At 44.6% G+C, this 27,576-nt stretch overlaps 1 protein-coding gene and 1 pseudogene across 1 annotated transcript; both read left to right on the top strand.

Moving 5' to 3' along the window:
• The first annotated feature begins 223 nt into the window (after positions 1 to 223).
• On the top strand, positions 224 to 7,934 carry LOC147985378 (uncharacterized; annotated as a pseudogene).
• A 425-nt stretch (positions 7,935 to 8,359) lies between these two features.
• LOC147985377 (uncharacterized) lies at positions 8,360 to 26,040 on the top strand. Its single transcript, XM_087541536.1, has 2 exons — positions 8,360 to 8,926; positions 26,032 to 26,040. The coding sequence occupies exons 1-2, from the start codon at positions 8,360 to 8,362 to the stop codon at positions 26,038 to 26,040; spliced, it is 576 nt and encodes a 191-aa protein (XP_087397662.1).
• Positions 26,041 to 27,576: the final 1,536 nt, after the last annotated feature.

Below are 27,576 nucleotides of genomic sequence, written 5' to 3'. Positions count from 1 at the left end.
CTACCTCGCGCCTCTGCTTCTCCTCGCGTCGCCCGGAGTGCTCTTGCGCCGCCACCGCAGCTCTGCTTGACACCGGCGACCAGGGGTGCCGCCACCAGTTCTCTGCCCTCGCGCGCAAGCTCAGCCTTGACCCGCCGAGCGCCTCTTCCACCTGCACCTCGTCGCGCCTCCCTCTGCTGCCACTCTAGCTGCTTGCCTCGTGCCTCTGCGCCGCCGTCTCGCCATGGCACCAGGACCGGCCTCCCGCGCACACATAGAGGGACGGGGCCCTTGCCTTCGTCCCCGGCCGGCCTCTCCTTCCTCTGTCCCGTTCGCCTCCTCCCTCAACCATGCCGGCCACCGGAGTCGTTGCCGGCTGCTGCCCTCCGTCGCACCATCCATCCGTCCATCTCCCTGTGCCACGCCTCGACAACACGGAGGCCCGAGCTTCGGCTGGGAGTAGCCGCAGCTACGTGGCGCCCCGCCACCAAGCAGTCGTGCATCAACGACCATCTCTCCTCCACCATCAGTGCCCGGCGACTCCGTTCTGTGCCTTGCTGCTGCTGCTGCAGGCCATGAGCTCTCCGGCTACCGCAGGAACCCCATGGTCAAGACCACCTCCACGAGGAACGCAAGACGCATCCTTCGTGCACCCCCGCTTGTGGCTGTTAACGTCAAGACAATCTCGGTTTTCGCCAAGCACCACCACCGGCAAGTACAACTACACCACGTTGATACAAGTCCCACTACCGTCGCCTCCGGAAGCCTCGGATCCGTCAAGTCCCTCGACGACAAGTGCATGACTATGAGGATTGTACCAAGTACCCCTTTCGAGTTGACGGGATCGGCAAGTGTGAAACACCAAGTACCACGACGACCATCGACATGTACCCCTACACCACACGGAAACGCCGAGTACCCCTCATGTCGGCAAGACCCGCAAGTCGGACCCCGAACGATCGATGACTCGTGGACCGTGTACAACTACCATCGCCCCGAGGACGTTGGATTCGTTAAGTACCTCACCAAAAACGAAACATATACCGCTACCATCGCAAGAATCGAGACCGACAAGTCCGAAGATGCAAGTACCACTCCGAACCATGTACGACGACCGTCGCCGAAGACCCGTGTAACGCAAATGTCAAGTTCAACTACCATCGCGTGAACCGCTACTTCCCACGACGACCCCGTGAACAACTACTTCCCCTTCGACACGTGTACCCCTACCGTCGAACTCGATCCGTTTCGATAATGCACGCTTCGAAGGTATAACCCCGAGACGACCGTCCGAGAACAAATGCTTGTGTGGTATGAGATGCATGTTTGGATGTTGTATCCTCCCACGAACGTTAGTTGTTTCCCCTGCTTGACACCGTCGTCGACATGTGGGAACCCGCTATCCGGGAGCACCCCACCATCCTTGCATGACACGCTCCCGTCACACTTCCTTTGCACCGATATCTCCATGAGCTACCGGAACCGTTATGTTGCCGTGGCATCATTTTCGGAATTGTTGCCATGGCACCCCCTTCATTTCCTCCACGATGACAAATGCCTCATATCTTATCATGTCAACATTTTCTTAAAATTGCATAAACTTGAACATGTCATCCGCATCATGTTAACAACATTAAGATGTTTAAAATTGTTGTTTGCTTTAAATTGCTAATGCACATGAGGATATACCGGAATTGTTGTTGTTGTTTCCGGCCTCATTTAAAATGCCTAGCTGTGTATTTTCACTCATGTTTCACCTCTTGCCATGTTAACCAACCTTTAATATTGTTGAGTACCTAACCGGGAGTGAACTAAATAATTGATGTGGTGTTCCGTCAATATGCAACTCGTTGCATATTGAGCTCCACTTAATTTGTAGGATTGCTTGTGCACTTTGCCATGCCATGCCACATTAATCCGGACATGCATCATATTTGGTTGTGCATCATGTCATGTCTATGTGGTGGTTGTTTACTATGTTGTGCTTCTTTCCGGTGTTGCTTCTTCGGGTTGGTTCCGATAACGTCGCGTTTGTGAGGAACCGTTCGACTACGTCCGTTTGTCTTCTTCATGGACTCGTTCTTCTTCCTTGCGGGATTTCAGGCAAGATGACCATACCCTCGAAATCACTTCTATCTTTGCTTGCTAGATGCTCGCTCTTTTGCTATGCCTATGCTGCGATACCTACCACTTGCTATATCATGCCTCCCATATTGTTAAGCCAAGCCTCTAACCCACCTCGTCCTAGCAAACCGTTGTTTGGCTATGTTACCGCTTTGCTCAGCCCCTCTTATAGCGTTGTTAGTTGCAGGTGAAGATTGGAGTTTGTTCCTTGTTGGAACATGGATATTTTGTTGGGATATCACAATATCTCTTATTTAATTAATGCATCTATATACTTGGTAAAGGGTGGAAGGCTCGGCCTTATGCCTGGTGTTTTGTTCCACTCGTGCCGCCCTAGTTTCCGTCATATCGGTGTTATGTTCCCGGATTTTGCGTTCCTTACGCTGTTGGGTTATAATGGGAACCCCTTGACAGTTCGCCTTGAATAAAACTCCTCCAGCAATGCCCAACCTTGGTTTTACCATTTGCCACCTAGACTTTTCTTTCCCTTGGGTTCTGCAGACTCAAGGGTCATCATTATTTTAACCCTCCCCCGGGCCAGTGCTCCTCTGAGTGTTGGTCTAACCTGTCAGCCGCCGGTGGCCACCCGGGGCAACTCTCGGCTGGCCTACCGGAAGTTTGGAGAATCTGAGTGTGCCCTGAGAATGAGATATGTGCAACTCCTATTGGGATTTGTCAGCACATTCAGGCGGTGTTGCTGGACTTGTTTTACCATTGTCGAGGATGTCTTGTAACCTGGATGCCGAGCCTGATCGGATTGTCTTGGAATAAGGAATATCCTTCGTTGACCGTGAGAGCTTGTGATGGGCTAAGTTGGGACACCCCTGTAGGGTTTTGAACTTTCGAAAGCCGTGCCCGCGGTTATGGGCAGATGGGAATTTGTTAATGTCCGGTTGTAGAAAACCTGAAGTTGACCTTAATTAATATACATCAACCGCGTGTGTTACCGTGATGGTCTCTTCTCGGCGGAGTCCGGGAAGTGAACACGGTGTTGGAGTTATGTTTGACGTAGGTTGTTTTAGGATCACTTCTTGATCATAGTTATTCGACCGTGCTTTCGCCTTCTCGTCTCGCTCTCATTCGCGTTTGTTAGCCACCATATATGCTAGTCGCTTGCTGCAGCTCCACCTCATACCTTTTACCCTACATATAAGCTTAAATAGTCTTGATCACGAGGGTGTGAGATTGCTGAGTCCCCGTGACTCACAGATACTTCCAAAACCAGTTTGCAGGTGCCGATGATACCGTGCAGGTGACGCAACCAAGCTCAAGGAGGAGCTCGATGAAGATCTTGTCCTTTGTGTTGTTTCGTTCTAGTTGATTAGTAGTGGAGCCCAGTTGGGGTCGATCGGGGATCTGTGTAGCATTTGGGGTAGTCTTCTTTTATTTTGGTTCCGTAGTCGGACCTTGATTGTATCTGGATGATGTAATGCTTTATTCATGTATTTGGGTGAAGTGGCGATTGTAAGCCAACTATGTATCTTTTCCCTTATTGTATTACATGGGTTGTTTGCTAAGATTACCTCACTTGCGACATTGCTTTCAATGCGGTTATGCCTCTAAGTCGTGCTTCGACACGTAGGAGATATAGCCGCATCGAGGGCGTTACAAGTTGGTAATCAGAGCCTTCCCCGACTTATGAGCCCACTGCTTGATCGAATCGGTGGCGTTGTTGAGTCTAGAAAAATGTTTTGAGTCTTATAGGATTATATATATTGGAGAGTAGGATTCTTTTTACTCCTCAGTCCCTTCGTCGCTCTGGTGAGGCCTCCTGACGTAGAGTTTTGACTCTTCTCTTCTCAAATTTCATGAATTTTTTTAGGATCACGCGGGTATCTTGGAATCATTCCGATGGTTTTGTGACGAGAACATTGTTCTTGGCGCCTCCTGACATTTAGGGGTTGTGGCAATGTCCCGGGGAGTTGAGCTCCAAGGTGTTGTCGTCACAATTTTATCGTTGCAGTTCTGGAATACCTGAGTTTCGCCGACATCGAAAATCTCTTTTATGCAGTTGTTGGTGAGATAACCACGACGCCACCCAGTACTGGGGCGGGAGTTCGGGAGTATTGCCATAACTCGTATAACGGATGCTTTTCGAAGGTTGAGGTAGATGATTTCCGAAGGTTTCTTGGTTATGTGTTGAAGGATGGATACAGCTGGATGTAGGATTTTCTAGTGTTTGGGTGAGATATTATGCTTCCCCTGTATCCCCAACACCTGATTGCATAACCGGAAAATTTTGGGAGTTTATAAGTGGGAATTCAAGTAGCTCTTAGGATATCTTTCCGACGGATGTATGATATGAGATTGGGGTTCGATGTCTAGTGGTCCGCCTATCCACGGTTGGTTTTATAGTGGTCTCGTTGTGTCTTAAAGAGTCCTTGGCTATGCCGACTCGGGGACGCTTCGTATGTCATGTGCACTGCCTTGTACATGATGGTGCTGTACGATCGAGCCCGTGTAGGCCCCACCACGAAAACTTTGGACGAAATCTCTATCATATGTTTGTTCTGGCTTATTCCGCAAGCCAATCCTTTGTTTTGTTTTGAGTTGTGGTATTCGAGTTGCTTCGAAGTCAAGTGTTGATTCCATACCTTTCCTAAATGGTGTTCTTATACTCCGATGTGAATACTAATCCTTCTCGATCATCGAGTCTGTCATGTCAATCCTTTTCAACCGGTGTGTCTCTCTTCAAGTGGATCCGATCACTTCAACATTCACAAGATCAATTATCAGTTCTTCTCAACGGTGTTTGTTTCATCCGTCTCCAAGTTGCCTTTGTTTTCCCGCCCACCCACCCTTTTTCTTCAAGGACTCAGATTTCTTAATCAACTATCTTGTTATTGATGAGAAGTCTCTCCATTCTTTTCCGTCAATATTCGTATCCGGTGATTCTCAGGAAGATTCTAACGGAGCTTCAAGTTCGTCACTCTTCACTCTTTTTTTTCTTCGGTGGATTCAATTCAAGATTTTGGTGTTTCTTTATCCTTTCCATGTTTCTAATGCTTTCTCATGCCGGTGCACCTCGTAACCATCCACTTCTCGCTATTCAATTGTTTCGGAGTGCTCAAGATATCTCGAAGATTCGTGTTTCCACTCTGCTTTCGTTCAAACTCTTTCGAGGATATTATCTCATTCTAGCCATTTAATTCAACCGGTGCATTCCCTCTTTTAAATCGTTCTACGGTGTTTCTTTTGAGTGGGCCCTAACCCACAGGTCTTTTTCCAGGATCTTACCTGACTCTTCTTATTTTCCCAGAGCTATCCAAATTTCTTTTTGAAGTGTGACGTAAGAATGAATTTTCATCAGTCATAGGGTTTCTCCAAGATCTTTCAAATTCTTTTCATCGTTGGCTCAACCTCTTCGTTTTGATTCTTCCGGAGTGCCTAAATAAGTCATGATGGTATTTCTCGTCATCATTCTCAGTTTGGAAGACCGAAGAAGATTCTTCTTTCAACCTTGCTCCATTCTCTTCAAGATTCGTTGTTCAAGATTGTTGCCATCCTCTCATAATTGTTTTCAATTGTCAGAATTTTTTCTCACCCATCCGGAGTAATTCAGGAGTCTTTTCAGTTTGATTCTCCGAAGGCCATCATTTCGGGATTATCCATTCTCAGCTTTCAGCTATCATTCTCCAATTTTACCGGTGCTTCGTTCAAGTGATCTCTAATCGGCTCGTGATCTCTTCGTTCTCATGTATCTAAATCCTCTCAAGCATCTTCGTTCATTTTATAATTCTTCCCGGTGTTTCTTTATCTTCTCTTCGTTCATTTTCAATTCTTACGGTGGTTTGATCAAGATTCTTCTTCCTTCGTTATCATATCAATTCATTCGTTCTTTCAAATCCTACCGGTGGATCATTGAAGGCCTCTTCAAGTTTGTGGAATATCTATCTTAATCCTTTCTAAGAGAGTAAGTAGTATGCCAAATCCATTGTTTGTCATCAATTTAATTGGTGAAGGATACGCATAACATAATTCTTACTCTTGTTTCACTCAAGTGATTAATTCCTTATTCCGGAGGTTCATCAAATTCTCGATTCAAGTTGTCCATCTTTCTTTTCCGGAGCTCAAAGTTATTTCAATTATCATTCCAAAGATCCATCAAATCATTGCAAGGATTCACCTTGTGTTTTCGACCTCTCTTTACTTTCGTTTGATCATTCTTTTCTTACCGGAGATCATCATGGAGGTTCTACATGATGGTTCATAAAGGATTTAATTCGTTCTCCAAGTTTTTCATCGAGATTCTTTTCTAAGAAGCTCAAGCTTTCTTCATATTGTAATCCGGAGTGCAATTCTTTCTATCGTATCATTGGAGGTGGTATTATGTCATTCTTGATAATTTGAGTTCATGTTTCATGATTCACATGTTGTTAAGAATGAGATATCTTAAATCCATCAACCTCTTCATTGGAGTTATCTTGTGTCATGTTTCACCTAAAGCTTTCCCTAAGGATTGTTGCTATTAATGGTGATAATATATTGTCCAAGTGCTTCATCTATCCTCCCGGTGTTATAGTTTCTCCTCTCCTTGTTCATATCAATCCGATCTATCATTTTCCATTAGTGGCAGGTTGTCACCTCATAATTTTGAGATGTATTCCATATCAAGCTTACTCTTTTCGTTGTTGGTTTTCCAACAATTCCATTCTAGCTTTTGTTGTAAGCGTGCTCCCTCAAGATCTTGTTTCCCTTTGTTCATTCCATTCCATTCTTAACTTTGTTCCGGAGGCTTTGTGATGTTGCTCTCTTTAACCCATCTTTTCGTTTTGTCAGGATCGTGTTCTTTTCTTGGTTTATCTATTTAACCGGAGTGTTGTGTCCTCTGCTCAAGTTCTTTTCTCATTATAGAGCTTTGCACCTCTTTTCAACCGGAGTACAGTCAGAGATCTTTCTTACCCCTTGTTCCATTCATTCAATAGTCCCAGAGGCAATACGTTGTGTTTTCATCAAGTATCTTCTCATCTTATCAAGTTCTTATTCAATTCCTTTTTCTTTTCAATCGGAGTGCTGCCCGAAGTTGTTCTTCCTTCTTCCTTGTTTTTCTAACGGAGTGTTTTCAACTTCGTTCATCTCCGTTGTATTCTTTTCTCGAAACAATTTTAACCTTTTCAAGGTTCTTTGGTTTCACTCCTTTGTCAAATAAGCAACTTATTTTACCTCTTCTCTTTCTCTTCCGTTTTCCCTCCGGTGTCATTCTAGATCTCGGGACGAGATCCTCTCGTAGTGGTGGAGTGTTGTAACGCCCCAAGACCGGAGCTTCAGATGCCTTCCAGGGTTTCCGGGTTTCGTTGTGTGTTTTTTTTGGTCCGTTGCATTTCATCTTTGCATCATGTGCATTGCATCATGTCATCATGCAACCCGTTTTAAAACTCACTAAATAAATTGCATGGATCTTCGGTCCATTTAAACCGAGGGAATTCACATGGTGATTCTCTTTATAACATATCCTCCCGATATTAGGGAGCTATATCAAATCTTCCATTTTTGGAATCACCTATAAAACACTTGCAATTTATCACATGCCCTTTTCCGCTTCAAGTTTGGTCCCCAAACTTTTCCTGTAATTTCTTTCGTCACTTCCCCGAGCTCCACCTAAATTCTCAACATTTCTGGTGCACTTCAAAACCCTAGCCCTAGTTCAAACCATTTGATTAAACTCAAATGAGTTTGAATTCATATCTTCGGATCTTGCCACTTCTAATTTTCTCGGACCATGCACATTTTTAAGAGTCCGGGAAAATTGTCCTCGTACCCAGATTCCGCCCCTACCGTCTCTTTATTTTCCTTCTCTTTCTCTGTTTTTGTTTTAAAAAGGAAAAGAGTGAGAGACGAGGAAAGCCAGCCCAGCGGGGCCTCCCTCCCTCATGCGCCGGCCCAAGGCCAAGCCTAATCAGCAGCCCAGCCGCACCCCACTCCTTTTCTAACCCTAGCCCGATCCCCTCATCATCTCCCTCTCCCTCGTTTCTCTCCCCTGCCACCGCCAGGAAGCCCGATTCCCTCGATCCCATCTCCCCCTCGATTCCTCTCTTACCTCGCGCCTTTGCTTCTCCTCGCGTCGCCCGGAGTGCTCTCGCGCCGCCACCGCGGCTCTGCTGGACACCGGCGACCAGGGGCGCCGCCACCAGTTCTCTACCCTCGCGCGCAAGCTCAGCCTTGACCCACCGAGCGCCTCTTCCACCTGCACCTCGTCGCGCCTCCCTCTGCTACCACTCTAGCTGCTTGCCTCGTGCCTCTGCGCCGCCGTCTCGCCATGGCACCCGGACCAGCCTCCCGCGCACACATAGAGGAACGGGGCCCTTGCCTTCGTCCCCGGCCGGCCTCTCCTTCCTCCGTCCCGTTCGCCTCCTCCCTCAACCACGCCGGCCACCGGAGCCGTTGCCGGCTGCTGCCCTCCGTCGCGCCATCCATCCGTCCATCTTCCTGTGCCGCGCCTCGACAACACGGAGGCCCGAGCTTCGGCTGGGAGCAGCCGCAGCTACGTGGCGCCCCGCCACCAAGCAGTCGTGCATCAACGACCATCTCTCCTCCACCATCAATGCCCGGCGACTCCGTTCCGTGCCTTGCTGCTGCTGCAGGCCATGAGCTCTCCGGCTACCGCAGGAACCCCATGGTCAAGACCACCTCCACGAGGAACGCAAGACGCATCCTTCGTGCACCCCCGCTTGTGGCTGTTAACGTCAAGACAATCTCGGTTTTCGCCAAGCACCACCACCGGCAAGTACAACTACACCACGTTGATACAAGTCCCACTACCGTCACCTCCGGAAGCCTCGGATCCGTCAAGTCCCTCGACGACAAGTGCATGACTATGCGGATTGTACCAAGTACCCCTTTCGAGTTGACGGGATCGGCAAGTGTGAAACACCAAGTACCACGACGACCATCGACATGTACCCCTACACCACACGGAAACGTCGAGTACCCCTCATGTCGGCAAGACCCGCAAGTCGGACCCCGAACGATCGATGACTCGTGGACCGTGTACAACTACCATCGCCCCGAGGACGTTGGATTCGTTAAGTACCTCACCAAAAACGAAACATATACCGCTACCATCGCAAGAATCGAGACCGACAAGTCCGAAGATGCAAGTACCACTCCGAACCATGTACGACGACCGTCGCCGAAGACTCGTGTAACGCAAATTTCAAGTTCAACTACCATCGCGTGAACCGCTACTTCCCACGACGACCCCGTGAACAACTACTTCCCCTTCGACACGTGTACCCCTACCGCCGAACTCGATCCGTTTCGATAATGCACGCTTCGAAGGTATAACCCCGAGACGACCGTCCGAGAACAAATGCTTGTGTGGTATGAGATGCATGTTTGGATGTTGTATCCTCCCGTGAACGTTAATTGTTTCCCCTGCTTGACACCGTCGTCGACATGTGGGAACCCGCTATCCGGGAGCACCCCACCATCCTTGCATGACACGCTCCCGTCACACTTCCTTTGCACCAATATCTCCATGAGCTACCGGAACCGTTATGTTGCCGTGGCATCATTTTCGGAATTGTTGCCATGGCACCCCCTTCATTTCCTCCACGATGACAAATGCCTCATATCTTATCATGTCAACATTTTCTTAAAATTGCATAAACTTGAACATGTCATCCGCATCATGTTAACAACATTAAGATGTTTAAAATTGTTGTTTGCTTTAAATTGCTAATGCACATGAGGATATACCGGAATTGTTGTTGTTGTTTCCGGCCTCATTTAAAATGCCTAGCTGTGTATTTTCACTCATGTTTCACCTCTTGCCATGTTAACCAACCTTTAATATTGTTGAGTACCTAACCGGGAGTGAACTAAATAATTGATGTGGTGTTCCGTCAATATGCAACTCGTTGCATATTGAGCTCCACTTAATTTGTAGGATTGCTTGTGCACTTTGCCATGCCATGCCACATTAATCCGGACATGCATCATATTTGGTTGTGCATCATGTCATGTCTATGTGGTGGTTGTTTACTATGTTGTGCTTCTTTCCGGTGTTGCTTCTTCGGGTTGGTTCCGATAACGTCGCGTTTGTGAGGAACCGTTCGACTACGTCCGTTTGTCTTCTTCATGGACTCGTTCTTCTTCCTTGCGGGATTTCAGGCAAGATGACCATACCCTCGAAATCACTTCTATCTTTGCTTGCTAGATGCTCGCTCTTTTGCTATGCCTATGCTGCGATACCTACCACTTGCTATATCATGCCTCCCATATTGTTAAGCCAAGCCTCTAACCCACCTCGTCCTAGCAAACCGTTGTTTGGCTATGTTACCGCTTTGCTCAGCCCCTCTTATAGCGTTGTTAGTTGCAGGTGAAGATTGGAGTTTGTTCCTTGTTGGAACATGGATATTTTGTTAGGATATCACAATATCTCTTATTTAATTAATGCATCTATATACTTGGTAAAGGGTGGAAGGCTCGGCCTTATGCCTGCTATTTTGTTCCACTCTTGCCGCCCTAGTTTCCGTCATATCGGTGTTATGTTCCCGGATTTTGCGTTCCTTACGCGGTTGGGTTATAATGGGAACCCCTTGACAGTTCGCCTTGAATAAAACTCCTCCAGCAATGCCCAACCTTGGTTTTACCATTTGCCACCTAGCCTTTTCTTTCCCTTGGGTTCTGCAGACTCAAGGGTCATCATTATTTTAACCCCCCCTGGCCAGTGCTCCTCTGAGTGTTGGTCCAACCTGTCAGCCGCCGGTGGCCACCAGGGGCAACTCTGGGCTGGCCTACCAGAAGTTTGGACAATCTGAGTGTGCCCTGAGAACGAGATATGTGAAGCTCCTATCGGGATTTGTCGGCACGTTCGGGCGGTGTTGCTGGACTTGTTTTACCATTGTCGAGGATGTCTTGTAACCTGGATGCCGAGCCTGATCGGATTGTCTTGGGAGAAGGAATATCCTTCGTTGACTGTGAGAGCGTGTGATGGGCTAAGTAGGGACACCCCTGCAGGGTTTTGAACTTTCTAAAGTCGTGCCCGCGGTTATGGGCAGATGGGAATTTGTTAATGTCCGGTTGTAGAAAACCTGAAGTTGACCTTAATTAAAATACATCAACCGCGTGTGTTACCGTGATGGTCTCTTCTCGGCAGAGTCCGAGAAGTGAACACGGTGTTGGAGTTATGTTTGACATCGGTTATTTTAGGATCACTTCTTGATCATAGTTATTCGACCGTGCTTTCGCCTTCTCGTCTCGCTCTCATTCGCGTTTGTTAGCCACCATATATGCTAGTCGCTTGCTGCAGCTCCACCTCATACCTTTTACCCTACATATAAGCTTAAATAGTCTTGATCGCGAGGGTGTGAGATTGCTGAGTCCCCGTGACTCACAGATACTTCCAAAACCAGTTTGCAGGTGCCGATGATACCGTGCAGGTGACGCAACCAAGCTTAAGGAGGAGCTCGATGAAGATCTTGTCCTTTGTGTTGTTTCGTTCTAGTTGATCAATAGTGGAGCCCAGTTGGGGTCGATCGGGGATTTGTGTAGCATTTGGGGTAGTCTTCTTTTATTTTGGTTCCGTAGTCGGACCTTGATTGTATCTGGATGATGTAATGCTTTATTCATGTATTTGGGTGAAGTGGCGATTGTAAGCCAACTATGTATCTTTTCCCTTATTGTATTACATGGGTTGTTTGCTAAGATTACCTCACTTGCGACATTGCTTTCAATGCGGTTATGCATCTAAGTCATGCTTCGACACGTAGGAGATATAGCTGCATCGAGGGCGTTACAAAGGAGGAGTTGGAGGAGGGAGGGGCTGCGCAAGGGAAGGAGTGCGGCTACCCTCTCTCTCCCTCACTATATATAGGGGGAGGGGGTGGAGGAGGCGCCCTAGGGTTCCCTAGGGGGGGGGGGCGGCAGCCACAGGGAAACCCTAGATGGGTTTGGGCGCCCCCACCCCTAGGAAACTTGCCTCCCAAGCCGGGAGGGGTGGCTGCCCTAGGGGAGGCGCTCCCACCTCTCCAAGTTACGTGAGATGGGGTGGGAGGGGCGCTCAGCCCCTTAGTGGGCTGATGTGCCCCATCCCCTTGGCCAATAAGGCCCCCCAACGCTTATCGGGGCCTCCGAAACCCCTTTCGGACACGCTGGTCGTCACCCGATACCCCCGGAACAACTCCGGACTCCAATACACTTCATCCGATATATCGATCTTCACCTCCGGACCATTCCGGAACTCCTCGTCACGTCCGGGGTCTCATCCGGGACTCCAAACAACCTTCGGTAACCACATACTATTTCCCATAACAACTCTAGCGTCACCGAACTTGAAGTGTGTAGACCCTACGGGTCCGGGAACCATGCAGACATGACCGAGACATCTCTCCAGCCAATAACCAATAGCGGGATCTAGATACCCATATTGGCTCCCACATGTTCCACGATGATCTCATCGGATGAACTACGATGCCGGGGATTCAATCAATCCCGTATACAATTCCCTTTGTCTATCGGTATGTTATTTGCCCGAGATTCGATCATCGGTATCCCCATACCTCGTTCAATCTCGTTACCAGCAAGTCTCTTTACTCGTTCCGTAACACATGATCCCATGGCTAACTGATTAGTCACATTGAGCTCATTATGATGATGCATTACCGAGTGGGCCCAGAGATACCTCTCCGTCACACGGAGTGACAAATCCAAGTCTCGATTCATGCCAACTCAACAGACACTTTTGGAGATACCCATGGTGTGCCTTTATAGCCACCCAGTTATGTTGTGATGTTTGGCACACCCAAAGCATTCCTACGGTATCCGGGAGTTGCACAATCTCATGGTCTAAGGAAATGATACTTGACATTAGAAAAGCTTTCAGACGAACTATATGATCTTGTGCTATGCTTAGGATTGGGTCTTGTCCATCACATCATTCTCCTAATGATGTGATCCCGTTATCAACGACATCCAATGTCCATGGTCAGGAAACCATAACCATCTATTGATCAACGAGCTAGTCAACTAGAGGCTTACTAGGGACATGTTGTGGTCTATGTATTCACACATGTATTACGGTTTCCAGTTAATACAATTATAGCATGAACAATAGACAATTATCATGAACAAGGAATACAACAATAACCATTTTATTATTGCCTCTAGGGCATATTTCCAACACTTATAGCAAGACTTCTCCCATGTCCTCAGGAACAAGCGTAATTGCTCACAAATCATATTCATGTTCATAATCAGAGGGGTATTAATATGCATATAGGATCTGAACATATGATCTTCCACCAAGTAAACCAACTAGCATCAACTACAAGGAGTAATCAACACTACTAGCAACCCACAGGTACCAATCTGAGGTTTTGGGACAAAGATTGGATACAAGAGATTAACTAGGGTTTGAGATGAGATGGTGCTGGTGAAGATGTTGATGGAGATTGACCCCCTCCCAATGAGAGGATCGATGGTGATGATTTCCCCCTCCCGAAGGGATGTTTCCCCGGCAGAACAGCTCCGCCGGAGCCCTAGATTGGTTCCGCCAAGGTTCCGCCTCGTGGCGGCGGAGTTTCGTCCCGAGAGCTTGCTTATGATTTTTTCCAGGGTGAAAGACTTCATGTAGCCAAATATGGGCACCGGAAGCCTGCCAGGGGGCTCACGAGACAGGGGGGCGCGCCCCCACCCTCGTGGATGGTGGGTGGCCCCCCTCTGGTGCTTCCTTCGCCCAATATTTTTTATATATTCTAAAAATGACTCCCGTGGAGTTTCAGGACTTTTGGAGTTGTGTAGAATAGGTCTCTAATATTTGCTCCTTTTCCGGCCCAGAATTCCAGCTGCCGGCATTCTCCCTCTTCGTGCGAACCTTGTAAAATAAGAGAGAATATGCATAAGTATTGTGACATAATATGTAATAACATCCCATAATGCAATAAATATCGATGTAAAAGCATGATGCAAAATGAACGTATCAACTCCCCCAAGCTTAGACCTCGCTTGTCCTCAAGCGGAAGCCGATATCGAAAAATATGTCCACATGTTTAGAGATAGAGGTGTCGATAAAATAAAATACGAACATGAGGGCATCATGATCACAAGATTGTATAAAGCTTATTTCACCACACTAATAAAATCATACATATTTAGAGATCAATTTGTATTGCTTGCAACAATGACAACTTACTTGAAGGATCTTACTCAATCCATAGGTAGGTATGGTGGACTCTCATGGAAAAAACTTGGTTTGAGGATATTTGGAAGCACAAGTAGTATCTCTACTTGGTGCAAAGAATTCGGCTAGCATGAGGGGGAAAGGCAAGCTTAACATGTTGGATGATCCATGACAATATAATTTATTTCGGATGTAAGAAAACATAACCCATTACGTTGTCTTCCTTGTCCAACGTCAACTTTTTAGCATGTCATATTTTAATAAGTGCTCACAATCATAAAAGATGTCCAAGATAGTATATTTATATGTGAAAACCTATCTTTCTTTATTACTTCCTATTAATTGCAACGATGACCAAAACTATGTTTGTCAACTCTCAACAACTTTTATTCATCATACTCTTTATATGTGAAGTCATTACTATCCATAAGATCAATATGATCTCTTTATTTCCTTTTATTCTTACTTTTATTCCCTCAAGATCATAGCAAGATAACCAAGCCCTTGACTCAAAACTAATCTTTATTATATATAGCTCACGGACTCGATTACATAGAAGGATCATAAAGCAAAAGTCAAAACTAAATCATACTAAAACTTTGTTCTACTAGATCAAGATATTACCAAAAGGATCGAACTAGAAAAACGGTAAAGATAAAAGTGTGATGGTGATACGATACCGGGGCACTCCCCAAGCTTGGCAGTTGCCAAGGGGAGTGCCCATACCCGTGTATTTATGTCTCTTTTGGTGGTAGTGATGATGCAGTTGTTGATGATGTAGGCTTGTCGTCCAACATCGAGCGTAGGAGGTGCTCCAACTTATGAATAATGCCCTTGAGTGTGGTGATATGCTCTTGCAACAGAATATTTTCACGAGTTAGATACTTGTTCTGCACCCGAACTATTTCAATCATCTTGAAAGCTCCAATTTCAGTAGGGGTAAGAAGATTGTAATGAGGTTGAAGGATGTCTTCTTCTTCTACTGCCGGAGCTTGATCCTCCGTGGCCTTCTTGATCCTATCATCCCTGTTGATCTCCCTTGGTCCTTCTCTCTTCAGCTCTATCTTCATTAGCCAAGCATCATTGCCCTCATTGTTGGAGGAGGGGGATGACATGATGCCTGGCCTCTGGCAGAAAACAGCTCGAAACAAAAACATAGGATGATTGCATGGTACGGTGGTCAAAACCTTTGGGAGATTATATAATTAATTTTTACTGACCAAAAGAAGTATCGTGCAAGAAAACAGAGCCTGGAGGGCACACGAGATGCCCATGAGGCAGGGGGGCGCGCCCAAGGGGGTAGGGTGCGCCTCCACCCTCGTGGACGCCTCGTGTCCTTTCCGGACTGCTTCTTATTTTCCTATTTTCTTAAATATTCCAAAACGGAGAAAAAATGCTATTAGAATTGTTTTGGAGCCGGTCTACTTACCGTACCACATACCTCTTCCTTTTCGAAGGCTGAAACATTCTGTAAGGTGTCCCTTATATACTCCTCCGGGGTTACGGTTTCAATAACATTAGTTTCAACATTTCTAGGATTACCTGAGATATAATGTTTGATTCTTTGACTGTTCACCACCCTCAAATTTGTGCCTTCGAAGTTGTTGATTTTTATGGCACCGGAACGATAGACCTCCTCGATAACGTAAGGACCTTCCCATCTAGAGAGGAGTTTTCCTGCAAAAAATCTTAAACGAGAGTTGTATAACAATACATAATCACCTACATTAAACTCACGCTTTTGTATCCTTTTGTCATGCCATCTTTTAACCTTTTCTTTAAATAGTTTGGCATTCTCATAGGCCTGGGTTCTCCACTCATCAAGTGAGCTAATGTCAAATAGTCTCTTCTCACCAGCAAGTTTGAAGTCATAGTTGAGCTCTTTAATGGCCCAATATGCCTTATGTTCTAGTTCGAGAGGTAAGTGACATGCTTTTCCATAAACCATTTTATATGGAGACATACCCGCAGGATTTTTGTATGCAGTTCTATAGGCCCATAATGCATCATCAAGTTTCTTGGACCAATTCTTTCTAGATCTATTAACAGTCTTTTGCAGAATTAATTTAAGCTCTCTATTACTTAGTTCTACTTGACCACTGGACTGTGGATGATATGGAGATGCAATTCTATGATTAACATCATACTTAGCAAGCATTTTACAAAAAGCACCATGAATAAAATGTGAACCACCTTCAGTCATTAAGTATCTAGGGACTCCAAACCTTGGAAAAATAACTTCTTTAAGCATCTTAATAGAGGTGTTATGATCAGCACTACTAGTTGGAATAGCTTCTACCCACTTAGTAACGTAATCAATAGAAACTAAAATATGTGTATACCCATTAGAGGAAGGAAACAGTCCCATATAATCAAAGCCCCAAACATCAAATGGTTCAATAACAAGTGAATAATTCATAGGCATTTCTTGACGTCTACTAATATTACCAATTCTTTGACATTCATCACAAGACAAGACAAACTTATGGGCATCTTTGAAAAGAGTGGGTATCAGGACCCCGATTCTAAGCCACACTAATCTAGCATGTAACACATCATATCACTTTGCGGCCTCACACATGGTATTCCCACGGATGTCGCCTTACCTAGCCCGGGACCGTTTGCGCCTTTTGGCTCACGTATATGATAGTGTCGCTAGCATCCATATGACAGAGAACCCGGGCCGACATGACTAGTCGTGAACCCAAAGTGGCACTATCTTACAGGGACAGGCATACATGAACCAGCATCGAACGTGTCGGTCATTAGCGTGTGAGTCCGGGCTATAGCAACTGGGCTAACAAGACTCTGGGAACCGAGGCTGTAGCAGGCTAGCAGGACTCCGGAAGTCACCGCGTGACATTTCCCCGAAGGGACAGACACAGGAACGAAGTGGATCACATGCCGGCCAGTCTAAGTGTTCCGGAGCAGTAGTAACTGGGCTAGCAGGACTCCGGTAAACCGGGCTGTAGCAGACGACCATGGCTCAGTGGAAGCACTAGACTACATTTCCCCATAAGAGAGGCTACCAAGGATAGACAACTAGGTTGTCGGATCCCACACATACCAAGCATTTCAAATCATACACACAATATGCTCGATATGTGCAAATACAACATGGCATCACAACAAAACTCTACAACTCAAGTACTTTATTTAGAAGGCTCCAGAGAGCCATACATAATATGTTCATACAGGTAGGGGTCACACGAACCAACACTTAAGTCATACAAACATACAAGCACATGCGGAAGCAAACTTGTCTGAGTACAGACAACTAGAAAGCAAGAAGGCTTGACGAAGCCTGTCTATCTACAAGGCCCTTCACGGCTCAGGATCACCACCTGGGTGGCAAGTCACTTGTCAACGTCGAGATCTACATAGAACCCATCGGAGGGGGCGGTGTTCTCTTCTGCAACAGTAATTAAGCAAACATGAGTACAAAGGTACTCAGCAAGACTTACATCAGATCCTACATACATGCACATTATCAACAAAGGGTAGTGGAGTTTATTGCAGCAAGCCAGCTTTGACTCTTGGCTAAACTATCCTACGAGACACCAACTTGTAAATGTTTTGCGCACACGAGTCCACTACTCACCACAACAATACACTACCGCGGATCCTCCTCCGTCATCCTATGGAAGGGCCATCCACGGCACTCACACTTGTCTTGAGGCTTTTAGGAGTATCCATTTACTTGTCTATGAACTGTATAGGCAACCAAGTAGTCCTTTACCGCGGACGCGGCTATTCGAATAGATGATGTTAACCCTGCAGGGGTGTACTTCTTCATACATGTTTCCACCACTTAGCGTCTGCACACGACATGTGCTCGGCACACTTCAAGCGAAAGCCGACGTGGGTGTAGACCATGACCTAACTAACCACACAAGTCTCTAGTCCAGGTTTAACACCTATTCGGGTTCCATCCGCGAGGGGATCCGGCCGGGGTTTCGCTCACAGCCCCAAACGATGTGTACAGGGTTTCGAGACACCAAACGGGCGCCCGGCATACCCGGCCACGGTGTATCTACCGCATCATAGCCCACCCCTAGGGTCAGCGCTACGCACGGCCTCCAACACATATCCTACAAACACCAGAAACTAGTTGCAACTACTGGACAGAAGACAGGGGCGGTTAATAAGTCGAGCGGGTCATATTTCAGGGCCCAATGCATGGTAGTAGCTGAATCTTAAATCACACATACAGATCTCAGTGCTTAAGGACGGTTCCAATGAAACAACCCGCCATGTACTCCTACATGGCCTCTCATCGATACCTTTACCAAATCGTGTTCAACACATCACTCACATTACCGACATAATCATTTCACTCTAGCCCATCACCCAGATGAACCAGACCTGACACGACTCTAAGCATAGCAGGCATATCAAGGTAGGAAAAAAAGACATGGCTCAATCAACTCCTACACATGCTAGTGGGTTTCATCTAGTTACTGTGGCAATGACAGGTCATGCAGAGAAAATGGGTTCAACTAGCGCAGCACACAATAGTTTGAAACGTTGTTGTCTTAGATGCAGTAAATGAGAGCAAGAGCGAGAACATGGGATTATATCGATATGAGCAATGGGGTTGCTTGCCTGGCAGATCGGCAGACTCGTATTGTCCTTCGCTTGGGTACTCACGGCAATCCTCCGGGACAGAACCTACCGTAGAGAGCACCGATAACACAATCGATATCAAACAATATGCAACAATATGATGCATGCATGTGACATGGCAAAATGAGTGTGTTGGACTAATGCATCTACAACCAGATGGGTTTGAGCCATTTTGAACCAAAGATTCAAAGTTCACACTCATTTGTGATTTTAAATAGTGCTTTATCATGTTTTTCACTAAACATCAAGTTAACTTTTTTAAACATGCATGAAACCAGTACAGGTGGATAGATTGGATTTTTCTGATCATTTTTCATATATAACTCTTTGCATTTGGAGTTACAGATTAATTTCTATGATTTTTTGAAGTTAGCACTATTTTTTGGAATTTCCTGAATAAGAATAAATCCGGAAAAGAGTTACTGCATCAGCATTGCGTCAGCACTGTGTCAGCAAGTCAACTGGGGCGTCCAGGTCAAACCTGACCAGTGGGACCCACTGGTCAGTGTCTCTGTTAGTTAACTAACTAATTAGGATTAGTTTAACTACTAACCTAGGTTAATTAGCAGGGCGGGGCCCCACCAGTCATTGACCCAGGGGAGGTCACCCCCTGGTCAAATCGGGGCTAACCACCAGCGTTTAGCCACCGGCGAGGCCAGACGCAGCGGGCAGTGCGGGTTGCACACTCCGGCGACCAAATCGGCGGTAGAGTGCTCCTACGCGTAGCTGGGAGTGAGGCGCGTTGATTGGTGGTGGTGGTGGAGCTCGGGGTCGCCGGAAACGACGTCGGCGATGAGCTTGGCGGCTGCCGGAGCTCCGGCGAGCTCGGGCTCATTGCTAGGTGGCACGGCGAGATGCGTGGAGTGGTGCTGCGGCCTCCTGGGAATGCGGTGAGTGCGGTGGCATGCTCAATTTTGAGCCAGCGTGGCTAGGCCACGACGGCGACGTGCAGAGGCGGCGGCGGGTGCGGGTGAGCTTGGTGCGGTCGCTGTGGTGCACGGTAGAGCGAATAGAGAGGGGAGGGAGAGTCAGGAGCTCATGGTGGTCACGTCAAGCTAGACGGCGAGGTTGGGGACGAGATGGTGCAGGCGTGATGGCGAAAGGGATCTCCGGCGATGACGAGGTCGGGCGAGGTCGTTGCGGTGGCTCCGGGGAGAAAGAGCGCTCGGGGCTCGGTCTTCTCGATGGAGAGGAGGGCGGCGGAGCTTCTGGACACGGCGAGACAGCAAGGAGGCGACAGTGGCTGCGGTTTTCACGTCGACGCGAGCGTGACAACATCGGCCATGGTGGGGGAGAGCGAGAGAGAGGAGCAGGGGGGAGTGAGGTGTCGGGGCGGCAACGTGGAGGCCGTCGAGGCGTCTAGCCGCTGAAGCGGCAAGCAGCTGGCGCCGTGGCGAGCTCTCGCGGCCGGCGCCACCTCCTGCCTGCCTGCTTGGCGGGGAAGAAGCAGCTGGTTGGCACGGGCCAGCACATTGCTGGGCCGCCTGGTGGGCCTACCAGGTAGGTTGGCCAGGTAAGCCTTTTTATTTTATTTTTTGTTTTGTTTTATTTCTGCAAGTTTGTGGCATTTCTAAAAATAGCTAGACTCCTTCAAAAATCACCAAACTACTCATGGCCACTGTTTGGAATAAGTCCAACATGGACATTTCAGTTTAGGATTATTTGAACATTTAAAATATTTACTAGCATTTAAATGCCCAAATTCAAATAACTAATGATTTAAGCCAGTGACCTTAGGATGACCTAGAAATTTGAGCACCATTTTTGTCAGAGGTTTAAGACCAAGACAAAGATGATGAACATTTTAGAAGGGCATTTCAGGTTCATTGAAAATATTTTTAGTAAACCCTAGTTGGTTTCAGGGGGTGATGGGGGTTCTGTCATCCCCATTTCCAAGTTTCTGATAAAGTTAAACATGATGCAAGCACTCTATGCATGAACTAGCTAGGGTGTGACAGTAAGCCAATAAAAACCGGATTGGAATACCTTATGTGCAGTTCTATCTCCAGTGTGGTGTCCTCCATAAGCCTCGGAGTGACACTTGCGTAGGATCTGTTCCTGTTCATGCTCAGGTACACAACGTCTAATAACACCATCTACTCCTTCTTTATAAAGTTGTGGGTCATCCCATAAGTAATGTCTTAAATCATAGAAAAACTTTTTTTGCTGGTATGTGAAACTAGGTGGTATAAATTTAGCAACATTGTAATTAGCATAATCAGCATACCAAGGAGAAGTACGAGAAGCATTTATGACAGCTAATTGTTCATCGAGAAAGCTATCATCTATAGGTAGTGGGTCATCAAGAACATTCTCTAACCTAGACGAGTTGTCTGCAACGGGGTTCTCAGCTCCCTTTCTATCAATAATATGCAAATCAAATTCTTGTAGTAGGAGAACCCATCTAATAAGTCTAGGTTTAGCATCTTTCTTTTCCATAAGATATTTAATAGCAGCATGATCGGTGTGAACAGTTACTTTAGAATCAACAATATAAGGTCTGAACTTATCACAAGCAAATACAACTGCTAAGAATTCTTTTTCAGTAGTAGCATAATTTCTTTAGGCACTGTCTAGAGTTTTACTAGCATATTGGATAACATTTAATTTCTTATCAACTCTTTGTCCTAAAACAGCACCTACAGCATAATCACTAGCATCACACATAATTTCAAAGGGTAAATTCCAATCAGGTGGCTAAACAATGGGTGCAGAAATCAAAGCTTTCATAAGTACTTCAAATGCTTCTACACAATCATCATCAAAGACAAAAGGAACATCTTTCTGTAAGAGATTAGTCAGAGGCCTGGAAATTTTTTGAGAAGTCTTTAATGAACCTCTTATAAAAACCAGCATAACCAAGGAAACTTCTTATACCTTTAATGTCCTTAGGACACGACATCTTTTCAATAGCATCAACTTTAGCTTTATCAACTTCAATACCTCTTTCAGAAATTTTATGCCCCAAGACAATACCTTCATTAACCATAAAGTGGCACTTCTCCCAATTCAAGACAAGATTAGTTTCTTCACATCTCTGCAAAACTCGATCAAGGTTGCTTAAGGAATCATCAAAAGAAGTTTCATATACAGAAAAATCATCCATGAATACCTCAACAATCTTTTCACAAAAGTCAGAGAATATAGCAGTCATGCTTATTTGAAAGGTAGCAAGTGCATTACATAAACCAAAAGGCATACATCTATAAGCAAAGGTACCAAAAGGGCAAGTAAAAGTGGTCTTTTCCTGATCCTCTTTTGACAGAGGTATTTTAGAGAAACCAGAATAACCATCTAGAAAGCAAAAATGTGTATGTTTGGATAATCTTTCTAGCATTTGATCAATGAAAGGTAGAGGGTAATGATCCTTTTTAGTAGCTTTATTTAATTTGTGGAAATCAATTACCATTCTATAACCTGTAACAATTCTTTGTGGGATCAATTCATATTTATCATTAGGAACAACAGTAATACCTCCCTTCTTAGCGACACAATGGACATTACTTACCCACTGACTATCAGCAACGGGATAAATTATACTTGCCTCCAGAAGCTTTAGTATTTCTTTACTTACCACTTCTTTCATCTTAGGATTTAACCGTCATTGGTGATCAACAACCGTTTTAGCATCTTTTTCCAATTCTATGTTGTGCTGGCATAGAGTGGGACTAGTGCCCTTAAGATCATCAAGAGTATATCCAATAGCAACATGGTGCTTCTTTAGAGTTGTCAATAATTTCTCTTCTTCCTGCTCTGAAAGATTAGCACTAATAATAATAGTATATATCTTCTTTTCATCAATATAAGCATATTTAAGAGTATCAGGCAATGGTTAAACTCAAACACGGGATCACCCTTGGGTGGAGGGGGATCCCCTAGAATTTCGACAGGCAAGTTGTGTTTAAAAATAGGTCCCTATTTAAAGAATACTTCATCTACTTCCCTTCTTCCATTCATAAACATATCATTTTCATGGTCTAGCAAATATTGTTCTAAAGGATCATTAGGAAGCACGGCAATAGAAGCAAAGACCAATAATTTCATCTCTACTGGGCAATTCTTTATCATGGGGTTGTCTGCGAAATTTAGCAATATTAAAATCATGAGACATTGATGACCCACAAGTATAGGGGATCTATCGTAGTCCTTTCGATAAGTAAGTGTGTCAAACCCAACGAGGAGCAGAAGGAAATGATAAGAAATTTTTAGTAAGGTATTCTCTACAAGCACTGAAATTATCGGTAACACATAGTTTTGTGATAAGGTAATTTGTAATGGGTAACAAGTAATAAAAGTAAATAAGGTGCAGCAAGATGGCCCAATCCTTTTTGTCGCAAAGGAAAAGCCTGGACAAACTCTTATATAAAGGAAAGCGCTCTCGGGGACACATGGGAATATCGTCAAGCTAGTTTTCATCACGCTCATATGATTCACGTTCAGTACTTTGATAATTTGATATGTGGGTGGGTCGGTGCTTGGGTACTGCCCTTCCTTGGACAAGCATCCTACTTATGATTAACCCCTCTTGCAAGCATCCGCAACTACAAAAGAAGTATTAAGGTAAACCTAACCATAGCATGAAACATATGGATCCAAATCAGCCCCTTACGAAGCAACACATAAACTAGGGTTTAAGTTTCTGTCACTCTAGCAACCCATCATCTACTTATTACTTCCCAATACCTTCCCCTAGGCCCAAACAATGGTGAAGTTTCATGTAGTCGACGTTCACATGACACCACTAGAGGATAGACAACATACATCTCATCAAAATATCGAACGAATACCAAATTCGCAGGACTAGTTATAGCAAGACTTCTCCCATGTCCTCAGGAACAAAGGTAACTACTCACAAAGCATATTCATGTTCATAATCAGAGGGGTATTAATATGCATAAAGGACCCGAACATATGATCTTCCACCAAATAAACCAACTAGCATCAACTACAAGGAGTAATCAACACTACTAGCAACCCACAGGTACCAATCTGAGGTTTTGGAACAAAGATTGGATACAAGAGATGAACTAGGGTTTGAGAGGAGATGGTGTTGGTGAATATGTTGATGGAGATTGAACCCCTCCCAATGAGAGGATTGATGGTGATGACGATGGTGATGATTTCCCCCTCCCGGAGGGATGTTTCCCCAGCAGAACAGCTCCGCCGGAGCCCTAGATTGGTTCCGCCAAGGTTCCGGCTCGTGGCGGCAGAGTTTCGTCCCGTGAGCTTGCTTATGATTTTTTCCAGGGCGAAAGACTTCATAATGCCAAAGATCGGCATCGGAGGCCTGCCATGGGGCCCACGAGGCAGGGGGGCGCGCCCAGGGGTACGGCACGCCCCCACCCTCGTGGATGGTGGGTGGCCCCCCTCTGGTGCTTCCTTCGCCCAATATTTTTTATATATTCTAAAACTGACTTCCGTGAAGTTAGGACTTTTGGGGTTGTGCAGAATAGGTCTCTAATATTTGCTCCTTTTCCAGCCCAGAATTCCAGCTGTCGGCATTCTCCCTCTTCGTGTAAACCTTGTGAAATAAGAGAGAATAGGCATAAGTATTGTGACATAATGTGTAATAACAGCCCATAATGCAATAAATATCGATACAAAAGCATGATGCAAAATGGGCGTATCAACTCCCCCAAGCTTAGACCTCGCTTGCCCTCAAGCGGAAGCCGATATCGAAAAATATGTCCACATGTTTAGAGATAGAGGTGTCAATAAAATGAAATACGGATGTGAGGGCATCATGATCATTCTTATAACAGCAACACACACACACACACACATTTATCATAACTTCATTGAAAACTAACAAACTACAATCTCAGTCATTGAAGCAATTGCAATTTATCATAACATCGGGAAGAGTCAATATAAGAGCTTTTCAGCAAGTCCACATACTCAACTATCATTTAGTCTTTCACAATTGCTAACACTCACGCAATACTTATGGGTATGAAGTTTTAATCAACACAGAGAAAGATAGGGGCTTATAGTTTTGCCTCCCAACCTTTTACCTCAAGGGTAATGTAAACAATAATAGTTCATGAAAACTCACATCCAATTAGCTATATATATATCAGGATCTTTCCAATACACAGTGCTTGCCAAAGGATAAAATGTAAAAAGGAAAGGTGAAGATCACCATGACTCTTGTATAAGGTATAGGACAAAAGTAAAAGATAGGCCCTTCGCAGAGGGAAGCAGAGGTTGTCATGTGCTTTTATGGTTGGATGCACAATATCTTAATGCGAAAGAACATCACTTTATATTGCCACTTGTGATATGGACCTTTATTATGCAGTCCGTCGCTTTTATTTCTTCCACATCACAAGATCGTATAAAGCTTATTTTCTCCACACTAATAAATCATACATATTTAGAGAGCAATTATTATTGCTTGCAACAATGACAACTTACTTGAAGGATCTTACTCAATCCATAGGTAGATATGGTGGACTCTCATGGCAAAACTGGTTTTAAGGATATTTGGAAGCACAAGTAGTATCTCTACTTGGTGCAAGGAATTTGGCTAGCATGAGAGGGAAAGGCAAGCTCAACATGTTGGATGATCCATGACAATATAATTTATTTCGGATGTAAGAAAGCATAACCCATTACATTGTCTTCCTTGTCCAACATCAAGTTTTTAGCATGTCATATTTTAATGAGTGCTCACAATCATAAAAGATGTCCAAGATAGTATACTTATATGTGAAAACCTCTCTTTCTTTATTACCAAGGAAAATTTTAATGTCCTTAGGACATGGCATGACCAAGGAAAATTCTTATACCTTTAATGTCCTTAGGACATGGCATCTTTTCAATAGCATCAACTTTGGCTTTATCAACTTCAATACCTCTTTCAAAAAAATTATGCCCCAAAACAATGCCTTCATTAACCATAAAGTGGCACTTCTCCCAATTCAAGACAAGATTTGTTTCTTCACATCTCTGTAAAACTCGATCAAGGTTGCTTAAGCAATTATCAAAAGAAGTTCCATATATGGAAAAATCATCCATGAAAACCTCAACAATCTTTTCACAAAAGTCAGATAATATAGCGGTCATACATCTTTGAAAGGTAGCAGGTGCATTACATAAACCAAAAGGCATACATCTATAAGCAAAGGTACCGAAAGGGCAAGTAAAAGTGGTCTTTTCTTGATCCTCTTTTGACACAGGTATTTTAGAGAAATCGGAATAACCATCTAGAAAGCAAAAATGTGTATGTTTGGATAATCTTTCTAGCATTTTATCAATAAAAGGTAAAGGGTAATGATCATTTTTAGTAGCTTTATTTAGTTTGTGGAAATCAATTATCATTCTATAACCTGTAACAATTCTTTGTGGGACCAATTCATCTTTATCATTAGGAACAACAGTAATACCTCCCTTCTTAGGGACACAATGGACAAGACTTACCCACTGACTATCAGCAATGGGATAAATTACACCTGCCTCCAGAAGCTTTAGTATTTCTTTTCTTACCACTTCTTTCATTTTAGGATTTAGCCGTCGTTGGTGATCAACAACCGGTTTAGCATCCTTTTCCAATTTTATTTTGTGCTGGCATAGAGTAGGACTAATGCCCTTAAGATCATCAAGAGTATATCCAATAGCAGCATAGTGCTTCTTAAGAGTTTTCAATAATTTCTCTTCTTCCTGCTCTGAAAGGTTAGCACTATTAATAACAGGATATATCTTCTTTTCATCAAGATAAGCATATTTAAGAGTATCAGGTAATGGTTTAAGCTCAAACACTGGATAACCCTTGGGTGGAGGAGGATCCCCTAAGATTTCAACGGGCAAATTGTGTTTCAAAATAGGTCCATGTTTAAAGAATACTTCATCTATTTCCCTTCTTTCATTCATAAACATATCATTTTCATGGTCTATCAAATATTGTCCTAAAGGATCATTAGGAGGCATGGCAATAGAAGCAAGACCAATAATTTCATCTCTACTAGGAAATTCTCTATCATGGGGTTGTCTACGAAATTTAGCAAAGTTAAATTCATGAGACATATATCCTAAACCAGCATAAACAATATCCTTTTTGCAGTCTATCTTAGCATTAACAGTATTCAAGAAGGATCTACAAAATATAATGGGACAAAAGGCATCTTGTGGGGAACCAAGAACAAGAAAATCAGTAGGATATTTAACTTCCCCACACAAGACTTCAACATCTCTAACAATCCCAACAGGTGAAATAGTATCTCTATTGGCAAGCTTAATTGTAACATCTATCTCTTCTATCTCAGCAGGTGCAATATCATGCATAATTTCTTTGTATAAGGAATGAGGTATTGGACTTGCACTAGCACCCATATCACATAAGCCATGATAGCAATGATCTCCTATTTTAACGGAAATAATAGGCATGCCTACAACAGGTCTATGTTTATTTTTAGTATCGGGTCTAGCAATTCTAGCAGCTTCATCACAAAAGTAAATAACATGCCCATCAATATTATCGGCCAAGAGATCTTTAACCATAGCAATACTAGGTTCAACTTTAATTTGCTCAGAGCGTGTAGGTGTTCTAGTATTACTCTTACGAACCACAGTTGAAGCTTTAGCATGATCCTTTACTCTAGTAGGGAAAGGTGGTTTCTTAATATAAGCGGTAGGAACAATAGGATCAACATTATAAGTGATAGTCTTTTCTTCAACTTTAATAGGTTCAACTACTTTTACTTCAATGGGAGGATTATATTTAAACC

Source organism: Triticum urartu, chromosome 2A, assembly GCF_056163025.1.
Source record: "Triticum urartu cultivar PI428250 chromosome 2A, HENAU_Tu73, whole genome shotgun sequence".
Taxonomy (NCBI): domain Eukaryota; kingdom Viridiplantae; phylum Streptophyta; class Magnoliopsida; order Poales; family Poaceae; genus Triticum; species Triticum urartu.
Note: the sequence above shows the minus strand (reverse complement) of the source record. Positions and strands in the feature narration are given on the sequence as shown.

Excerpts from the sequence above, each read along its gene's own strand:
- LOC147985377 (XM_087541536.1), top strand. The coding sequence starts at position 8,360 with ATGGCACCCGGACCAGCCTCCCGCGCACACATAGAGGAACGGGGCCCT.